This window comes from Protopterus annectens, chromosome 9.part0 (assembly GCF_019279795.1).
Source record: "Protopterus annectens isolate FY-2018-M chromosome 9.part0, PAN1.0, whole genome shotgun sequence".
NCBI lineage: Eukaryota > Metazoa > Chordata > Ceratodontiformes > Protopteridae > Protopterus > Protopterus annectens.
The window spans coordinates 818504251-818519130 of NC_056743.1; the positions used below are offsets into that span (position 1 = coordinate 818504251).

At 40.5% G+C, this 14880-nt stretch overlaps 1 protein-coding gene across 1 annotated transcript in view; it reads left to right on the forward strand.

The window, feature by feature from the left end:
- Positions 1–10785, forward strand: part of LARP4 (La ribonucleoprotein 4) — a gene marked incomplete in the record, with an annotated part of 1458174 nt that extends 1447389 nt beyond the window's left edge. Inside the window, 1 exon segment of the mRNA XM_044083476.1 lies at positions 7131–10785. Coding sequence (XP_043939411.1) covers positions 7131–7466 — 336 coding nt within the window.
- Between the last annotated feature and the right edge of the window lie 4095 nt (positions 10786–14880).

The following is a 14880-nucleotide window of genomic DNA, read 5'->3' on the forward strand; positions in this document are numbered from 1 at the left end:
CTGCCCCCATGAGGGCAGACAAGTAAATAAAAAAATAAAATTAGGAATGAGCACTTATTTTGCTGCAGGCAGCTTTAGGAACGGCAGTAAATCATGGCAAGATAAAAAAAAATATGTTTTTTTCATTGTTTGCCCGTAGTGGTCCTTTAACAGGATCGTATAGCAAATCATGGTTATGACGAACCACAACTGTGAAAATCAAAAGAACGAACAAAGTCGAAGTGTGTTGCCTGAAAATGTCAACTTCGACATTTTCGAAGAGTTACCACACTTCTGGGAACATTACTGTGCATTGCACAGTAAATAACATGTTTGAAGGGGGCAAGCCCCCCTGCACACACCCCACACCCCGTGCTACTTTAATATACAAACTCCTGGATTGCACTATAGTGAGGGAAAAGGGACATTTTCCCATCCCCACTATAGTGCGATCTGTACCACAATGTCGAACCTTACAACAGCGAATACTGTATTGAATTCGCTATTGTACAGTTCAACATTGTGGTATTCCTGTTTACATAGTGCAAAATCGACATTTCACACAAATGAAAATCACACAAGTTGCGATCGACAAAATGATAGTAAACCAATATATATATATATATATATATATATATATATATATATATATATATATATATATTTTTTTTTTTTTTTTTTTTTTTGTATTTGATTTTGAATTTTTCTTCACTTTATTTTCTGTCAAATTCAGGTTTCTTCTGTTTTTTAACAGCCTTTTGTTGAGAAGTCAGAAGTCAGTGAGTGGGGGAAGACAGATCAACATCAAAGTTTCCAGTTCTAGCTACAGTATTAAAAATTGTAAATGCAACCCAAACCATCTCAGCCCAGGAAGCACGTGTTAATCATAGGGGTCAGGTTTCTAACACTTGAACACTGAACTAGAGTTGTTACTTTAAAAAGAACAGTTAACACAGCTGCATTTCATTCAAGCCTGTCATTCAAACATTCCTAAGAGGCTTTATCAGAAATGGCCACTAATGAAAATCAAAGAAAGCAAAGTAGTTAAAAATCTGGATTGATGTTGACAGTCAAAAGTAAGCAGTCACAGTACTGTTGTAAGCTGATGAGAGGAGAACCACATTAAATGATCCTCTCACCATAGGGATTTCTGTGTTCCTGTAAAGTAATATCGGGAAGGTGAAGATATTGACTGTAGAACAAAAGCATGCTAACCATGGCAGCCCTGTTTCAGGCCAGTTTGAGTTGTAACAAATTAGAAAATACGAATAACCACTTACTCTGATATAGAGACATTAATAATGTAGAAAAGTTCAAGATATGCTGAAATTTGTTTCTCTCTCTCCAATGTTTGGATGTTCTCCTTTAATGATGATCGTCATAAAACTGTACTTGATTTATAATAGTGGCAAGATTATTGACACCTGCTTTAATTTTTTTTGGACAGTATAGCAGAAGTATCAGCTTTTGTGTGGTACAAACTTTTACATCCACCTCTCCTTCATTTTTAGTTTCAGACCCCCCCCCCCCAAAAAAAAAAAAAGCTGAGTATGTCCTGACTGAAATCAGTGTTGCAGTATTCATAATGAATGGGCTATCACTGCTGACACCTGGCCAGGGTACCAGAGCTTTACCTTTACGTATGGTGTCACCTCGTCTTGTAAGCGTAGGTGTATACAGAGGGATGTACGAGCATAATTCAGCTGTCTTACCATCAGCCTGAACACAGGTCATGTATCCTTTGAACTTGATTGTTCTGTGGTCATTGGTACCTTTGCTTTAAGTAGACAGATAAACTGTTTGGGAAACTTCCTTTGCTTTTCTGAAGTGTTTTGGTTTGCTGGTATTAAATGTCAGCTAGGAGGGATAAGTGCAAATGCATCAGGCAAATCCCATGCACAGACTTTCATACCCAGTATCTTTCTGCTTAGGAGAGGAAACATGACTGCAAGACTTTTTCCGTTTGCTAATCATTTTTTCCTAAGACGTTGCAATCCCATTTATCCTCGCTCAGTACTTTTCTGGAGACCCAACGTCTTAAATGCTTGGGCCCACTCCAAGATGGTAGTTTCTGCTTCCACAGATGTACTGTTGCTGCTTAAGCTTGAAAGACTTGAGCAAGAAATTGTCGACTGTGGCTCTTGATGTACCTGCTGAGGTTTCAGAACCTGCAGTATGTCTGGTTCCATTCCAGATGACCTCTGTAGAGACCATGTCAGAGACCCTTAAGACTGAAGAGCCCGCAGATCAAACTGAAGCAAGTATCAACTCTCAGGGCCAAGAGGGCATCCCCCAGGCAAACTTATTGAAGCACATCAGGTTTCTGAACCGCTACGTGTGGTTCAAGTGGACGTCATGTCAAAAAAACTGAATATGTCACTTCTTCCTTACTTCCTTCTAGGGAGCAGGAATAGATGGAATTTTCTCAAGGTATATACAAAAGCGTTATTGTGCTGAAGCCACCATCTGTTTCATTCTAGCCCACTCACCCCTTAAAAGGTTGCTGTGGATTCATCTCCTTCTGAAGATGAGGAGGCTTCTGATTCAGATCATTCCATAGCTCATTCATCTCGCATCCAGTCTCCCGACTAATTCCATTTAGAGGATGAAGATTCCCACTCTCCCATGGAAGAAGTTTCTTTTGAAGAGGCAATATTAAACATGAAGTATTTTTAGTAGCATTCCGTGCAGATGAGTCAGAAAAGGTACTAAAACCTTTTAATACACTCCCAACCATTCCACAGTTTTCTCTGTTATTGAGATGACCTTGGATGTTTTTGTCTACCTCAGCTGCTCCTGACTTGCAACCTCCTGCTCCCATAAGACAGATTTTATAAAATCTATAAAAATTGTAAGTTTTTTGTTTAAAAATCTTATGCCAGACCCTTCCGCAGTATCTCCCTACTGATAAACCTAAGCTCCTATGTAATGCCAGTGCCTTCTGTTAAACTAGGTTGGTACAGCTATGAATAGGTGGGGTGAAAAGGTATACCACCTCTACTTTGGCATTCAAGGCTATAAGTTGTTGTGTCTTTCGGCTTTTTCCGGTTAGGGGTCGCCACAGCGGAACTCCGCTCCGCTAATGATTGGTAGTTAATTTTTATGTGCTGAGTTACCAGCCCTGACGCACAACCTTCAACGAAGGTATGCCGATTCACGCATATCTCCGTGTAGAAGACGCTCTAGCTGAGAATCGTACCGGACTGCGTCTTACTGTGAGGTGACAACGCTTACCGCAGCACTGAGCCCCAAAAGAAGCATTTGATATCCATCCTCAAATCCTTAGTGTTGGTAGATTCACCTGGGACTGATTCTAAAGAAAAATGTTTTGCTTGATCACACAGATAGCCAGACAGCATTAAATGTAGTTATGCTGTAGAGGCCTCGTCCAAAGCAACTGTCAATGGTTCCATCCTCCGCAGGTATGCATGGTTGCACAGTCAAACCCATACCTGAAGACTTGAAAGCTAAAATTGTAGAGTCTCCCTTGGGCAAAAATCTCCTGTTTGGACCTCAGGCAGAAGGTCTTTTCAAAACCCTCCAGGAACAAGGAAAAAACATGAAAGACTGCAAACAGTTTATATTAACCTCATTACCTAGGTACCAGAGGAATTACCCAGCATAATCCATCTTCTTTGTTAGAGATCCTAGACATAGCCAGAAACACAGTAAGGCACCTGGAAAGATTCCAAGAGAAACCACAAAGATTCCTCTTCTGGGAGCTCTCCCTTTGGAGACAAATTTCTGTGATGGTTTACAAAGTCTCCCACTCCCCCTCCCTCCCCACCTCAGCCCCTTCCCATCTCAAAAAAGATTACCACAGACCAATTGGTGCTTTCTATTACAAAAAAGGGCTATCCCATGCCTTGGATGGAAATCCCTTTTCTAAATGGCACCCCCCCCCCAAACAAGATGCATAGTCTTTTCCACACATCCTACAGGAACTGCAGACATGAGCAGCAATAGAACCAGTACCCTAGAGTTTAAGGAAAAGGGCTTTTACTCCAGAAATTTCCTAGTACCAAGGAAAGAAGGGTATTGGAGACCCGTACTAAATCTCTCCCTACCAAACACATTTCTAAAAGTGCCAACTTTTGAATGCTTTTCCTATACACACTGCTTCCATTCATTTCATTCTTCCTTAGGCTTTTCTGGTATCACTAGACCTAAAAGATGCCTGCATCCATATTCTTGTTCATCCCTCTTGCATGAGATTCGTCAGGTTTTGCATTTGGTCAACTCGTTCAGTTTACTGCTTTGCTTTTTGGGCTTTCCACAACTTTGAGAGTTTTCACAAAGTGTCTGGCACCAGTAATTGTCTTCTGTCAAACACAATGAATCTAGATTTGCCCCCATTTAAATGGCTTAATACAAGCTTCCTGTCCTCAGATACTCCTGCAAAACCTACAACCAACCCTTAACCTCCTTGACCTCCTTTCACAATTGGGGTTCACTATCAACTAAAAGTCCTCCTCCCTGCATCCAGCTCAGAACTTATTTTCCTGAGCTGCAGGCTGGACACCAAAAAGATGCAGGCCTACCTGCCTCAGGAAGAAGTGTAGAACCTTGCAGATTACTTTCACAACCTCTGACATCCCTCAGTCAATGCTCAGTAAGAGAAATACTAAGTTCCTTGGGATTCATGGCAGCAGTTATTCCAGTACTCTAACCAGACTGCATATGAGGAAAATCCAGTGGTACCTGAATGCAGTTTGGTCCCATCACTGTCGGCCTCTAGACAAAAGTAATCCACCTATTTCCCTGTCTCGGGAGAAAGCTGTCATTGTGGAGGGACCAGGTGAAACTCAACCCAAGACATCCATTTACCCCGCCTCTTCCAGTTCAAGAAATGCTTTCAGATTCCTCAGACATGGCATGTGGAGTTTGGATAGGGACACACTGGGTTCAAGGCAGGTGGCAACCAAAATTACTAAAGGAATGTTTTTTCCAACACATGTAGGCTAGGTCCCCTAGGAATGACCACAGACACCACAGTCGTGGTACGATAACAAGGAAGAACCAGGTCTTAAGTTTGCAGACTGGCACAGACCACCTGGAAAATAGCCATCCAGAAAATCATGTCTTTAGTAGACGTATACATTCCTTCACAGGGTAGTGTTTTTGGCAGACTAATTAAGCAGAACCTTGTAGGATCTTCACAAATGGACCCTCAACAAGCCTTTGTTTGTCTGCCTGTCTTGCCAAGAGTGATTCTTAATGCCCCCCCCAAAAAAATATTGCCAGCGATTCCCTTTTCATCCTGATGGTACTCTTTTGTTTTGTTTTTTTTTTCACCTAACCAGGGGCATTACTACAAACTGCCACTACAAGCAGATCTCAGTATGCAGTAGAACGGTTCACTACTACACCCTAACCTGTCATTCCTGAAGCTAACACTGGGTGATAGGGTTGTAATCCCTTGTAGTCACAAATTTTCAGAGGGCATTAAGGTTTTGCAAGAAGCCAGGAGACCCACAACTCGAAAATCCTACATAGCCTAATGGAAGAGATTTTCTTTTAGGTGCCACAGGTATGGAGTGGACCCCAACAAAAATCCCAGGTACCTTTCATACTAAATATCTAAGTGAGCTCATGCATACAAGTGTGGCTGCAACCTGTTATCCATGTCTGTGTCTACCACTCAGTCCTCTGCTTAAATCCAGATGTGAGGTTATCCTTTAAAGGGATTCTGCATCTTAAAACAGCAAGGAAGTCTGTTACACCTCCTTGGGACCTCAACTTTTTTGAAAAACTTATTTTGCCGCCTTTTGAACCAGCAGCCTCAGCAAACCTCAAATTTTGCACCTGGAAAACTGTTTTATTTCTGGCTGTTATTTCAGCTAGTCGAGTCTCAGAACTTCAGGTGCTCATGGACAATCTTACATTCTCTGAAGTTCACCCTGTCACTGTGAAAATTATGAGCTAACCCTACTTTCATGCCGAAAGTAGTGAAACGGACTCACTCTTAGCCTGGCTATAGATCTCCCCACCTTCTTTCCCAACCTACAAAACTGGGAAAGATTGCTACAGTCTCCAGATGTTCACAGACCATTCAGATTCCATCTGGACAAAACGAAACCCACTAGTAAATCTGATCAACTGTTTCCTTTACGCACCCAGCATTGTGCCACCCAGTGTCTAAGCAAACTGTTGCAAGCTGGATCTCTAAGGCCATCTTGTCTTATCTACATGGTAACTCCTTGCTGTCTTGCCCTCATACTCATTCTACCACAGCAGTAGGATCATCTGGGGCCTTCTTCAAAGGGTGGATGCCAAGACCATACCAGAAACTTGACACCTGGTCCTCTGTACATATCTTACCTAAACACTACAGGATTGTTGCCTTGTCAAGGTCCAGGGCTGCTTCCTCTAGGTTAGCCTTTTTTGGCTTCTTGGACAGTTATGCATCTTACTAACTTGCCACACTGCCATCCCCTTCAGCTCTGAGAATCACCCATTCATTATGAATACTGCAGCATTGATTTCAGTAAGGACATAGCTATGTTAGAACTTAGTGTAGCAGATGATGTCCTACTGATCACTCTTGCAGTATTACTTCCCACCCTCCTTCCCCTCTGTGTTCTTTTTAAGTAATTTGACTACCACTCTTCTCTCCTCCTGTCCCTTTTCTGTGGACAACATTTTAGAACAAAAGGCCTCCTTCCTACTTCATGCTTCGCCTTTCATAGCGGTCTCTCACTCTCAGGGGTCTTCAGGCCACTGGCTTGGATATAGTCTGAGGAATTACATCCCCTTGTATATCCCTATGCTTGCCTATTTGAGGCTTCATCTGGCATACAATCCTGGGAAAGTAAAGGTTTGGTACCCCGGCCAAACATCAGGGGGTGACAGCCCATTCATCATGAACACTGCAACAGTAATCAGTAGGACATCTACTGTTATGGTACATTCTTGTACAGTTGTACTTAATTGCAGATTACTCCCATGTTGCACTTTTCTAGTGGCTGAAGGATAGCGGCTATAGGGAATAATAGAAAATTGGAAGTCACTTGTATGTTTAATTTTTTACCTGCTGTATACTAGCAGAACATTGTATTGTGCAAGTGTGGTGTAGAGTCTTAAGATGATGTAGTACATTGTGATAATTTTTTTTTTGTGTGATAATGGGGTTTTTTTGTGATCCTTTGTAGGAGCCTCGCAAACTTAGTTATGCAGAAGTTTGCCAGAAGCCACCTAAGGACCCTCCTCCCATTGTTGTCCAGCCACTAAGAGAGCTACGCACAAATATAGCTCCTTCTGCTAAAGTTGAGGAAAATGCATCTCCTGAAAAAACTCCGGATAAATCTTTTGAGAAGTCAGAAGCTAGGCCAAAGGATTCTTCTGCATATAGAGGAAGTGGAAGTCCAAGAGGAGGGGCTAGCAAAATAAAGGAGCAGAGACGCCAGTTTGGACGAAGAACTTCACCTCAGGGACCTAGTCGGCGAAATGGCAAGGAGCAAAATGCACCTCCCAAATCACCAAAGTAAAAAAAAAAAAAAAAAATTAAGGAAAAACTTAATGTAGCGCTTGTTTATTTTTTCTGGGGCTTGTTCCTCGAGGACTGACAAGTAGCAGCAAGGAGCTTGTACCAGGCAAAAGAAGAAAAAAAACTTGATTGAGGGGACAAAAAACTGTAACATAATGTATAGAAATAAACTGTGGGAATCTAAAAGCATCCCAGTAAGATGATTTAAAAAATGCCAGAGGATTCAGACATTTTTGCGCTTGATTTAATTTTATGTTGCAGAAGTTGCTCATAAATCAGGAAGATTAATTTGGAGCCATGGGCTCTGTCTGAGAGTGCTCCTATGGATATTCCTGCTCTTTGGAATTTGAGTGCAGGGTATTTGAGAAGAGAATTTTTTTTCTTTTTGAACATGAAATTCTGTGAAATTGGAGCATTTTTTTTAAATATATTTAAGATATATATTTTGGTAGGGGGTGATGTATGCACCGTTATGGCCTCGGACTGCAGTGGCAGGTTCTTGTCCAGATGTGCAGCCATTAATGTGCGTTTGGTCACGTATGTGTTGTAAGCCACTAACAGTCATGGCTTTGTACTTGCTAAAGCTGAATGTACTGCTATGTTAATGATGGAGTTGGTTGCTGTTTGCAGTTTAATAACTTAAACCTTGATTGAGCAGTGTTCCTCCTCCCCTTCCTCAAAATAGTTTCCAGCCCCTGGCTTTTTTTTTTTTTTTTTTTTTTTTAGTAATGTTTGCCAGGATTTGCTAGAGTGTGACTATTCAGTTACAGTCTGATCGATCGGCTGTTGTATAATATTAGAGTTAAACAGTTGATGGTCGTATTGGGCAGAGAATTAAATATAAAACAACTGTTCTCTGGTGTCCCTAGATAGCTGACTGGGGATGTTTTCCCCTACTGCCATGATTTTCATATTTTCTGGACATTGCTATGGTAGTGATGACATTGTCGTGCCATCTTATGAATAGTCATGGTTGATTAACTGAAGTCATTGAATGTGAGCATTGTGAAAGTGAGCAATAGCTGCAAAAAGAAGTGCTGCAGAGACACTGTGACTGAAATAGACAAATAGTAGCAGGTACCAGAGGGGAAACTGGAAGACCTCTGCTGGTTTTTGTAAGCAGTTTCTTTTGTGTTTGGGGTTGATAATTTACTTGGCATCACTGTGTAGGTAAAGCCCAGATTATTCTTACTACAGAGTTATGGGGAGTGATGCTGCATACCAATCTGAGTAGTCTGGGCACAAAAAATGTTTTGCTTTAACGTATTTGTTTTAGAAATACCATTTTAATGTGATGATTCAGTTTTCTCATAAATGATGCAGGCTCAGCTTGCAGAATATCTTTGAAGTCATTCTTACATGATCACATTTCACTCTCCCGGGTCTATTTCAAGTGACCCTTTAGATAAGCAAGTCTCAGTCTGGAACTGAGATTATCGTTGGATGAGGCTAAACTAGATGTATGAATTATCTTTCAGAAGCAGCAAGACTGAATAAGGCTAGAAACATGGTTTTTATTGACTGTTCATGTTAACTAGCTGTACTTTTGTTGAAAAAGAAATCAGCAGTAACTTGGATTTACCATTAATACCATATAGTTGACCCATTTCATTCTGATTTCTTGAGATATAACTTTAACTTTGCTAAACAGTGATGGAGAAACACAGTTTATAGCCTTATTGCTTTTTAACCCCATATTTGTATATTATTATTTCAGTTTGTGTTGTATTTAAAGTCATTTGTTTTTAATTTAATTTTTTTTGAGCAAGAAACTGCCAGTTCTTTTTAATTGATGCTCCATTTAATAAGTTGATCAAATTGTCAGTGGAGCACTGGTAGTCTCGCTGCAGCATTTCTGATAATCTGTCCTTAAAAATTCATCCCAAGTGTTTGGGAAAACTAAATATGCATTCATACTGCGCTAAAAGCAGAAATGTGTTGTCTCACAGTCTGCTTCAGGAAACTTACAAACAGGAGCTTACAAAAATTTACCAGCTGGTGAAATAAATATAAACTTTCCCATAGTCTGCTTAAGAAAACATACAGACAGGAACTGCAGATAATTTACTAGTTAGTGAAGTAAAGGTAAAATGCTCTTATTTCCTTTTCCTTTACTGTGTCGCTGTTTAGTGTTCAATCTTGAATGACATTCATAGCGCTTATAATTTCATTGAGATAAGTGGTATTTGAAGGGATTATGTTAAGAGCGGTACAACTGAGCTTGTTTGTCTAGCTTTCATTCTTCACTGATTGAAGACCTTTGTTTGCCTGCAAGTTAACTAGCTTGAATTTTTTGATCTATAGTGGGCGGCTGTAGCATAACATGAATATAATTTATGTATTTATATGGGTTAAAAATGAAGATTAATGTTTATTAACAGCATTGTGGTTTACACAGAGTTGGTTAAATGTAGTATGATATCTGCAGGTGGAATTCGTTGACTTTTATGATTATACTGTTGATTAAAAGGGCCAGTATTGCCCTAGAACATTGCAAGGTAACCTTTAGTGAATGTTAGAAAACACTTAAATTCACAATAAATTTTTTGCCCTTGTTTGCCCCCCCCCCCCCAAGCTTTTAAACCCATGGATTGTATACTTTATTTACTAGCAAAGCCAGATGGCTGAAATGTGGATTGTACTGTGGCATTAAACATTAGTTGTCCATATACAACAGTGGGATTTTCAGAGCTTACATAGCAGTGCATCTTGAAATTAGTTTGCTATTTTTCAGAATGTTTTGATTCAGCTGCTTCGCTATACATGGGTTGCCTTGCTGCTTTGAGGGCCATGGCTCAGTTGGAGCAGCTTTTTTTTCCCTCAAGTTTTCACAAAACCATTAGTACCTCCATGGATCCTTTACATTGCAGGTGGCTTCTGCTCTGTGCTAAATTTTAATTGTCCATGTCACTGGAGTGCACACAGCAGCATTTGTAGGCAATGTGACAGGTGCAGGGATGCAGTTCAAATTCATTATCTCTTGCTCATTTCCCACTTCATGCATTGAAAGAAGCTTATATTGGAAGAAATCAATTAGAGGTACAGATACAGAGCCGAAGTTTAGGGCTCAAGTCTTAGAGGATGGATGGGCCTTGTTAACAGCCAAAGTAGAATGTACTTCACTTAAGATACCAGAACTGCAGTACAGTAGTTTGAATATCCTCCCACCTCCATTAAAAATCCCTCACCTGTCCTCATTTAATAATTCTGTGTTCTGGTGTTTTCCTATGATTGTTTCTAAGCAGGTACAGTGTAACATTGAAATATTAACACAGTTTACTGTGAGGAGGATGCCTAATAAAGGCTATTGGATGTGTCAACTTGTGTTCTTTACTTGTGGGTAGCTTTAAGGAATACTTGTTTCCATAGACATGCTTAAGTGCATTGATATGTATGAACACTTTTGATATATGCTGGTTATGAGATGCACAAATCTAATTTTTGTCGGTTTTGGTTAGCATAGTGTCTGTACAGTTCACCATGGTACCCTACCTGGTGATTCATCCACTTCTTTGTCCCCCCCCAGCAAGAGAGTACACTGAATATTGCTATCCTCTGGACTTTGCATTGTCCTGTATTGTTGTCACATCGCACTGCTGCCTCACCACCACCAAAAAAAAACAAATTGTCACAATGGTCTTGAAGTGGTATTAATGAACAGGGTAGGGTTTATTGATCTCTGCGTCATCAGCCAGCTGGTTCTAAATAGCTTTTTAGCATTTCTTCAGGAGAACACTGGCTACAGTTTTCCAGTTCTCCTGAATTTTTCACAACAGTGTCTTCAGAGAAAAGTTTGAGGTGCAGCAAAGTCCAGAAATCTATAGCTCTTTCCCCACTGCTCAGATGTAGCAGGAGAATACAGCTAGAGTGCCATGCTTTTCTGCTACAGTAGTATTGTCTATCCTGAACTTTGTAGTCTTGAGAAGTAGTGATACTTGAGGTACGATTAAGAACAAGATAGAAAAGAGCAGCTCTGAGTATCTGGACCTCCCAGAGCTGCAACATTAGTCAGCTAATTCATTTGTGTTTGTGCACACACTGCTTCCATTTATGAGACAAGAACTAAAATGTTAAGATGCGTAAAAGGGCATCTTTAGTGCCCCTTCAAACATGACTCAAGTCTCCTCTGTGGGATTTTTATTAGGAAACATTTTAGTAAACCCAGTCATTAAGAGGTGATCTAGACTGTTGGTGCCAACCAGTGCACTTAAATTTAATCTTCACAAGTTAGACCATGTGGGGAAGTAATGAGCTGTTCCTTAACTATGGATCTAAGGATTCCTAACTACATAGAAGCACACTGGTAGAAATTTAGGGTACTTTTATTAAATCAGTGCGTTTTCATTGCCATAATTAGACCAATGGATTCCTAATCATGTAGAGGCACCTTTAAATCAGTGCATCTTTTTATTGACATAGATGGCAATGAAAACAGTAAGGCCAAAACATTCTGACTTGATGGTCTAAAATGTTGACAGATGCAGTGACTCTTAGGTCAGTTTGATTTAGCAGATTCACAGGTTTGGATTTCTTCTGGCTTCATGATTTTATAAAAGTACTTAGAATTGTCGTTCGATGCTTGAATGTCTTCTGCTGGGGACACTTTATGGTGGTTTCACAGAGCCCTTTGTTTTAGAACTTAGAATAGTCCAGGTCTAGAGAGTTAAGTAACTGGTTGGGGATGCAGTGTGTGCATGACTTGTACCATCCAAAGGAACAATAGTCCTTCCCATGAAGTTTTAAAAAGCCACAGCAGCAATACAGACTCCAGCAGCTGTCCTAGCAGAAAAGGCCAGTACTTTCACCCACAGATAGCACCACTGCATGTTTGACAGTATCTGTTATTTGTGGTCTTCAAGCCATTAATCTCACGCCAGGAGGTTACGGTCAGAGGATTGGCAGTTCTTCCACAATTGTACATCATTACTGTAGAAACTTCATTCAGTCAGTTGTCAACAGAGGGTAATGCTGCAGGCTTGTTGTCCACCCATCTGTTTATCCAGACTGTCTTCCTCTTCAAGAATCAAATTTAACCATTACAGAAGACTTAGGGCCCACTAGACAGAGATGCGTTAAGGCCACTGTGGCCTACAGTTTTGCTCCTCTTTCTAATTCCTAAAATAACGCTGAATTTTAGACCCACCTAAACCTTGAATGTTCTGAATAAAACTGTGGTGCAGAAACAAAAAGTAATCACATTCTGGTTATTAACCCCTCTGAATAAGGTAGGAATTGGTTCTGAACTTAACTGCCTGAATGTCACAGACTTGCACATTCTGGTTTTATAATCTTAACCCCCCCCCCCCCAAAAAAAAAAAAAAAAAAAAAAAAAAAACAAATCTGGTTAGGGCAGGCCAGAAAAGCTGTCTTGTTTTAGATGATGCTCTTAAGATTTCTGTTTGCATCAGCATCAAATATCTTGACCAGATACTTAAAGGCTATAAAATCACAGCTCTGTTGGGAAGGAATTATCTCTGTCTTGTCTGTGAAACTGTTGTGTTTTGGTGTAGCCCAGTTTTGCTGCCTTCAGATTGGCTAATATAGTCGTTTCCTACAGGCTAAGTTTCACATATAACCCTTACAGGTAGAGTTTGGTTAGCTTATCAAGGACTGTATTTTTGGTTCTTGAACTCAATTTTAGGGGCATTACTGACATTGAAAGGTTGTTGCTGTTGTCAGGCAGTCATGTTGTCAGGACTGAGATTTGTGTTGCAGCCTTAATGACACTGCCTCTGACCATGTCCATAATAGGTTTTCTGGTAGTATTGCAGTTAACATGCAGGTTCATAGACCATCTTTTGTGACTGCTTTCTTCAGTATTCCAAGAAATACATAAACTGATCTAGAAACCTGTTGCCCCAGCGAAAGATCATATCCTTTTTTCAACAAGCAAGTATGGTAGTGGAATTGGCTTCTCTGGGCTGGATTGACATTTTAGAGGAATCCCCAAACAAATTTATTGATTGCTCAAAAAGTGCATGTTCCTTAATATCTTGGTGCTCCGAGCTTTTCACACACCCAAGAGTGTCTTCTGTTTTGTAAAGAGGGTCATCTAAGATCAGGCAAACCCAATTAGTATAAAAGTGTGATACTTATGACCTTTGTATGGAAGACTTGAAGTTGTTGGAATGCATCATTTGGAATGATCTAACGATTTGTGCACAGCACTTCTAAACAAGTAGTGACCCTGGCAGGCATTCTCAGCAGAACTGATTCGGTATCTCATAAGTGGGAGTTCTCAAGCTTAGCCTTCACAGAGTTGTGTATTAAGGGTGCAAAGATCTGGACCTGTATTTTAGGCAGAACTGCTTTTGTTCTCAAAGTAGATATTGGGGTTAAGTTACATTGTCTGTCACAGATTTATGCTTTTCCTCTCATTCAGATGAGTCATGTTTTTAGAGAGGGATACGACAGTGATAATGATGGCCTCTTTTTGGATAGATTGATATGGTTTTCCCTTGTCCCGCAGGTGTCTATGGTTACCTTTACCAGTTAAACTGAGTGGAGCCTTCTGAAACAGAATATGGTATTATCTTTGTAGTATTCACTGTTGCAGTCCTTTGGGGATTCCTGCCTACAGGTAACCTGACTGGCTGGTCTGACTTAAGAGTTTTTGGATGCTCTTCTATCAGATTGTAAGGACACCTGCTGTGTAAAAGGTGAGTGAATTAGTGCCATCTTCAGATTTTCTCTCCATGTAGTAGTAGTAGTGTGTACAGAGTGTTCCAGTGTTGTCAGTCAGCCTCCTCCCATGAGTTAGAATAGTATCCCGCAGTTTTTTTTCTTTCTTGGCTTGTTGTTGTGGTAGCCAATATTGATACCAAATTTGTAACCATGGTGTTTGTAAAAGTTAGTTACAGGTTGCCATTCCCAAAAAAAAATAAATAAATAATTCCGAAGTATACAGACATTCCTTTATTTCCAAGGCTCAGTTAGATCCTCCTCTGTGCAGTCGTAAAATAAGTAATCAGTGTAATAGAGAGGGACCCGGCTGGCAGGAAAGAGCAAGGGCTTTTACTCAACTCTTTCTACTTCTAATAAAAGCCTAAACAAGTTTCTCATTGTGTGAGAATTCAGGATGTTAATGCTCCAAAGCCTTTTATTACTTCTACCACTCCAGGCCCTTGTGGTCACTCTGGGCGTAAAGGACATGCATAGTTATATCTTCAGTGCCAAAAGTGTCAGAAAGTATCTCAGATTTGCAACAGGGAAATATTTCCAGTTTAGGTCATTGTCTTTTGGCATGCACACTGCTCTGAGTCTTTACGAAATGCTTGATGTTCATCGTGTTTCTCTGTTGTAGTCATGACTGTAGGGTTCTCCCCTGCCCGGCAAGCAGTCCTCGGTCGGCCAGAATCCCAAAGTCTGGGTCCGGCGTCTGCTGTTCAGCCATGCTCCCTGACATCAGAGCGCCA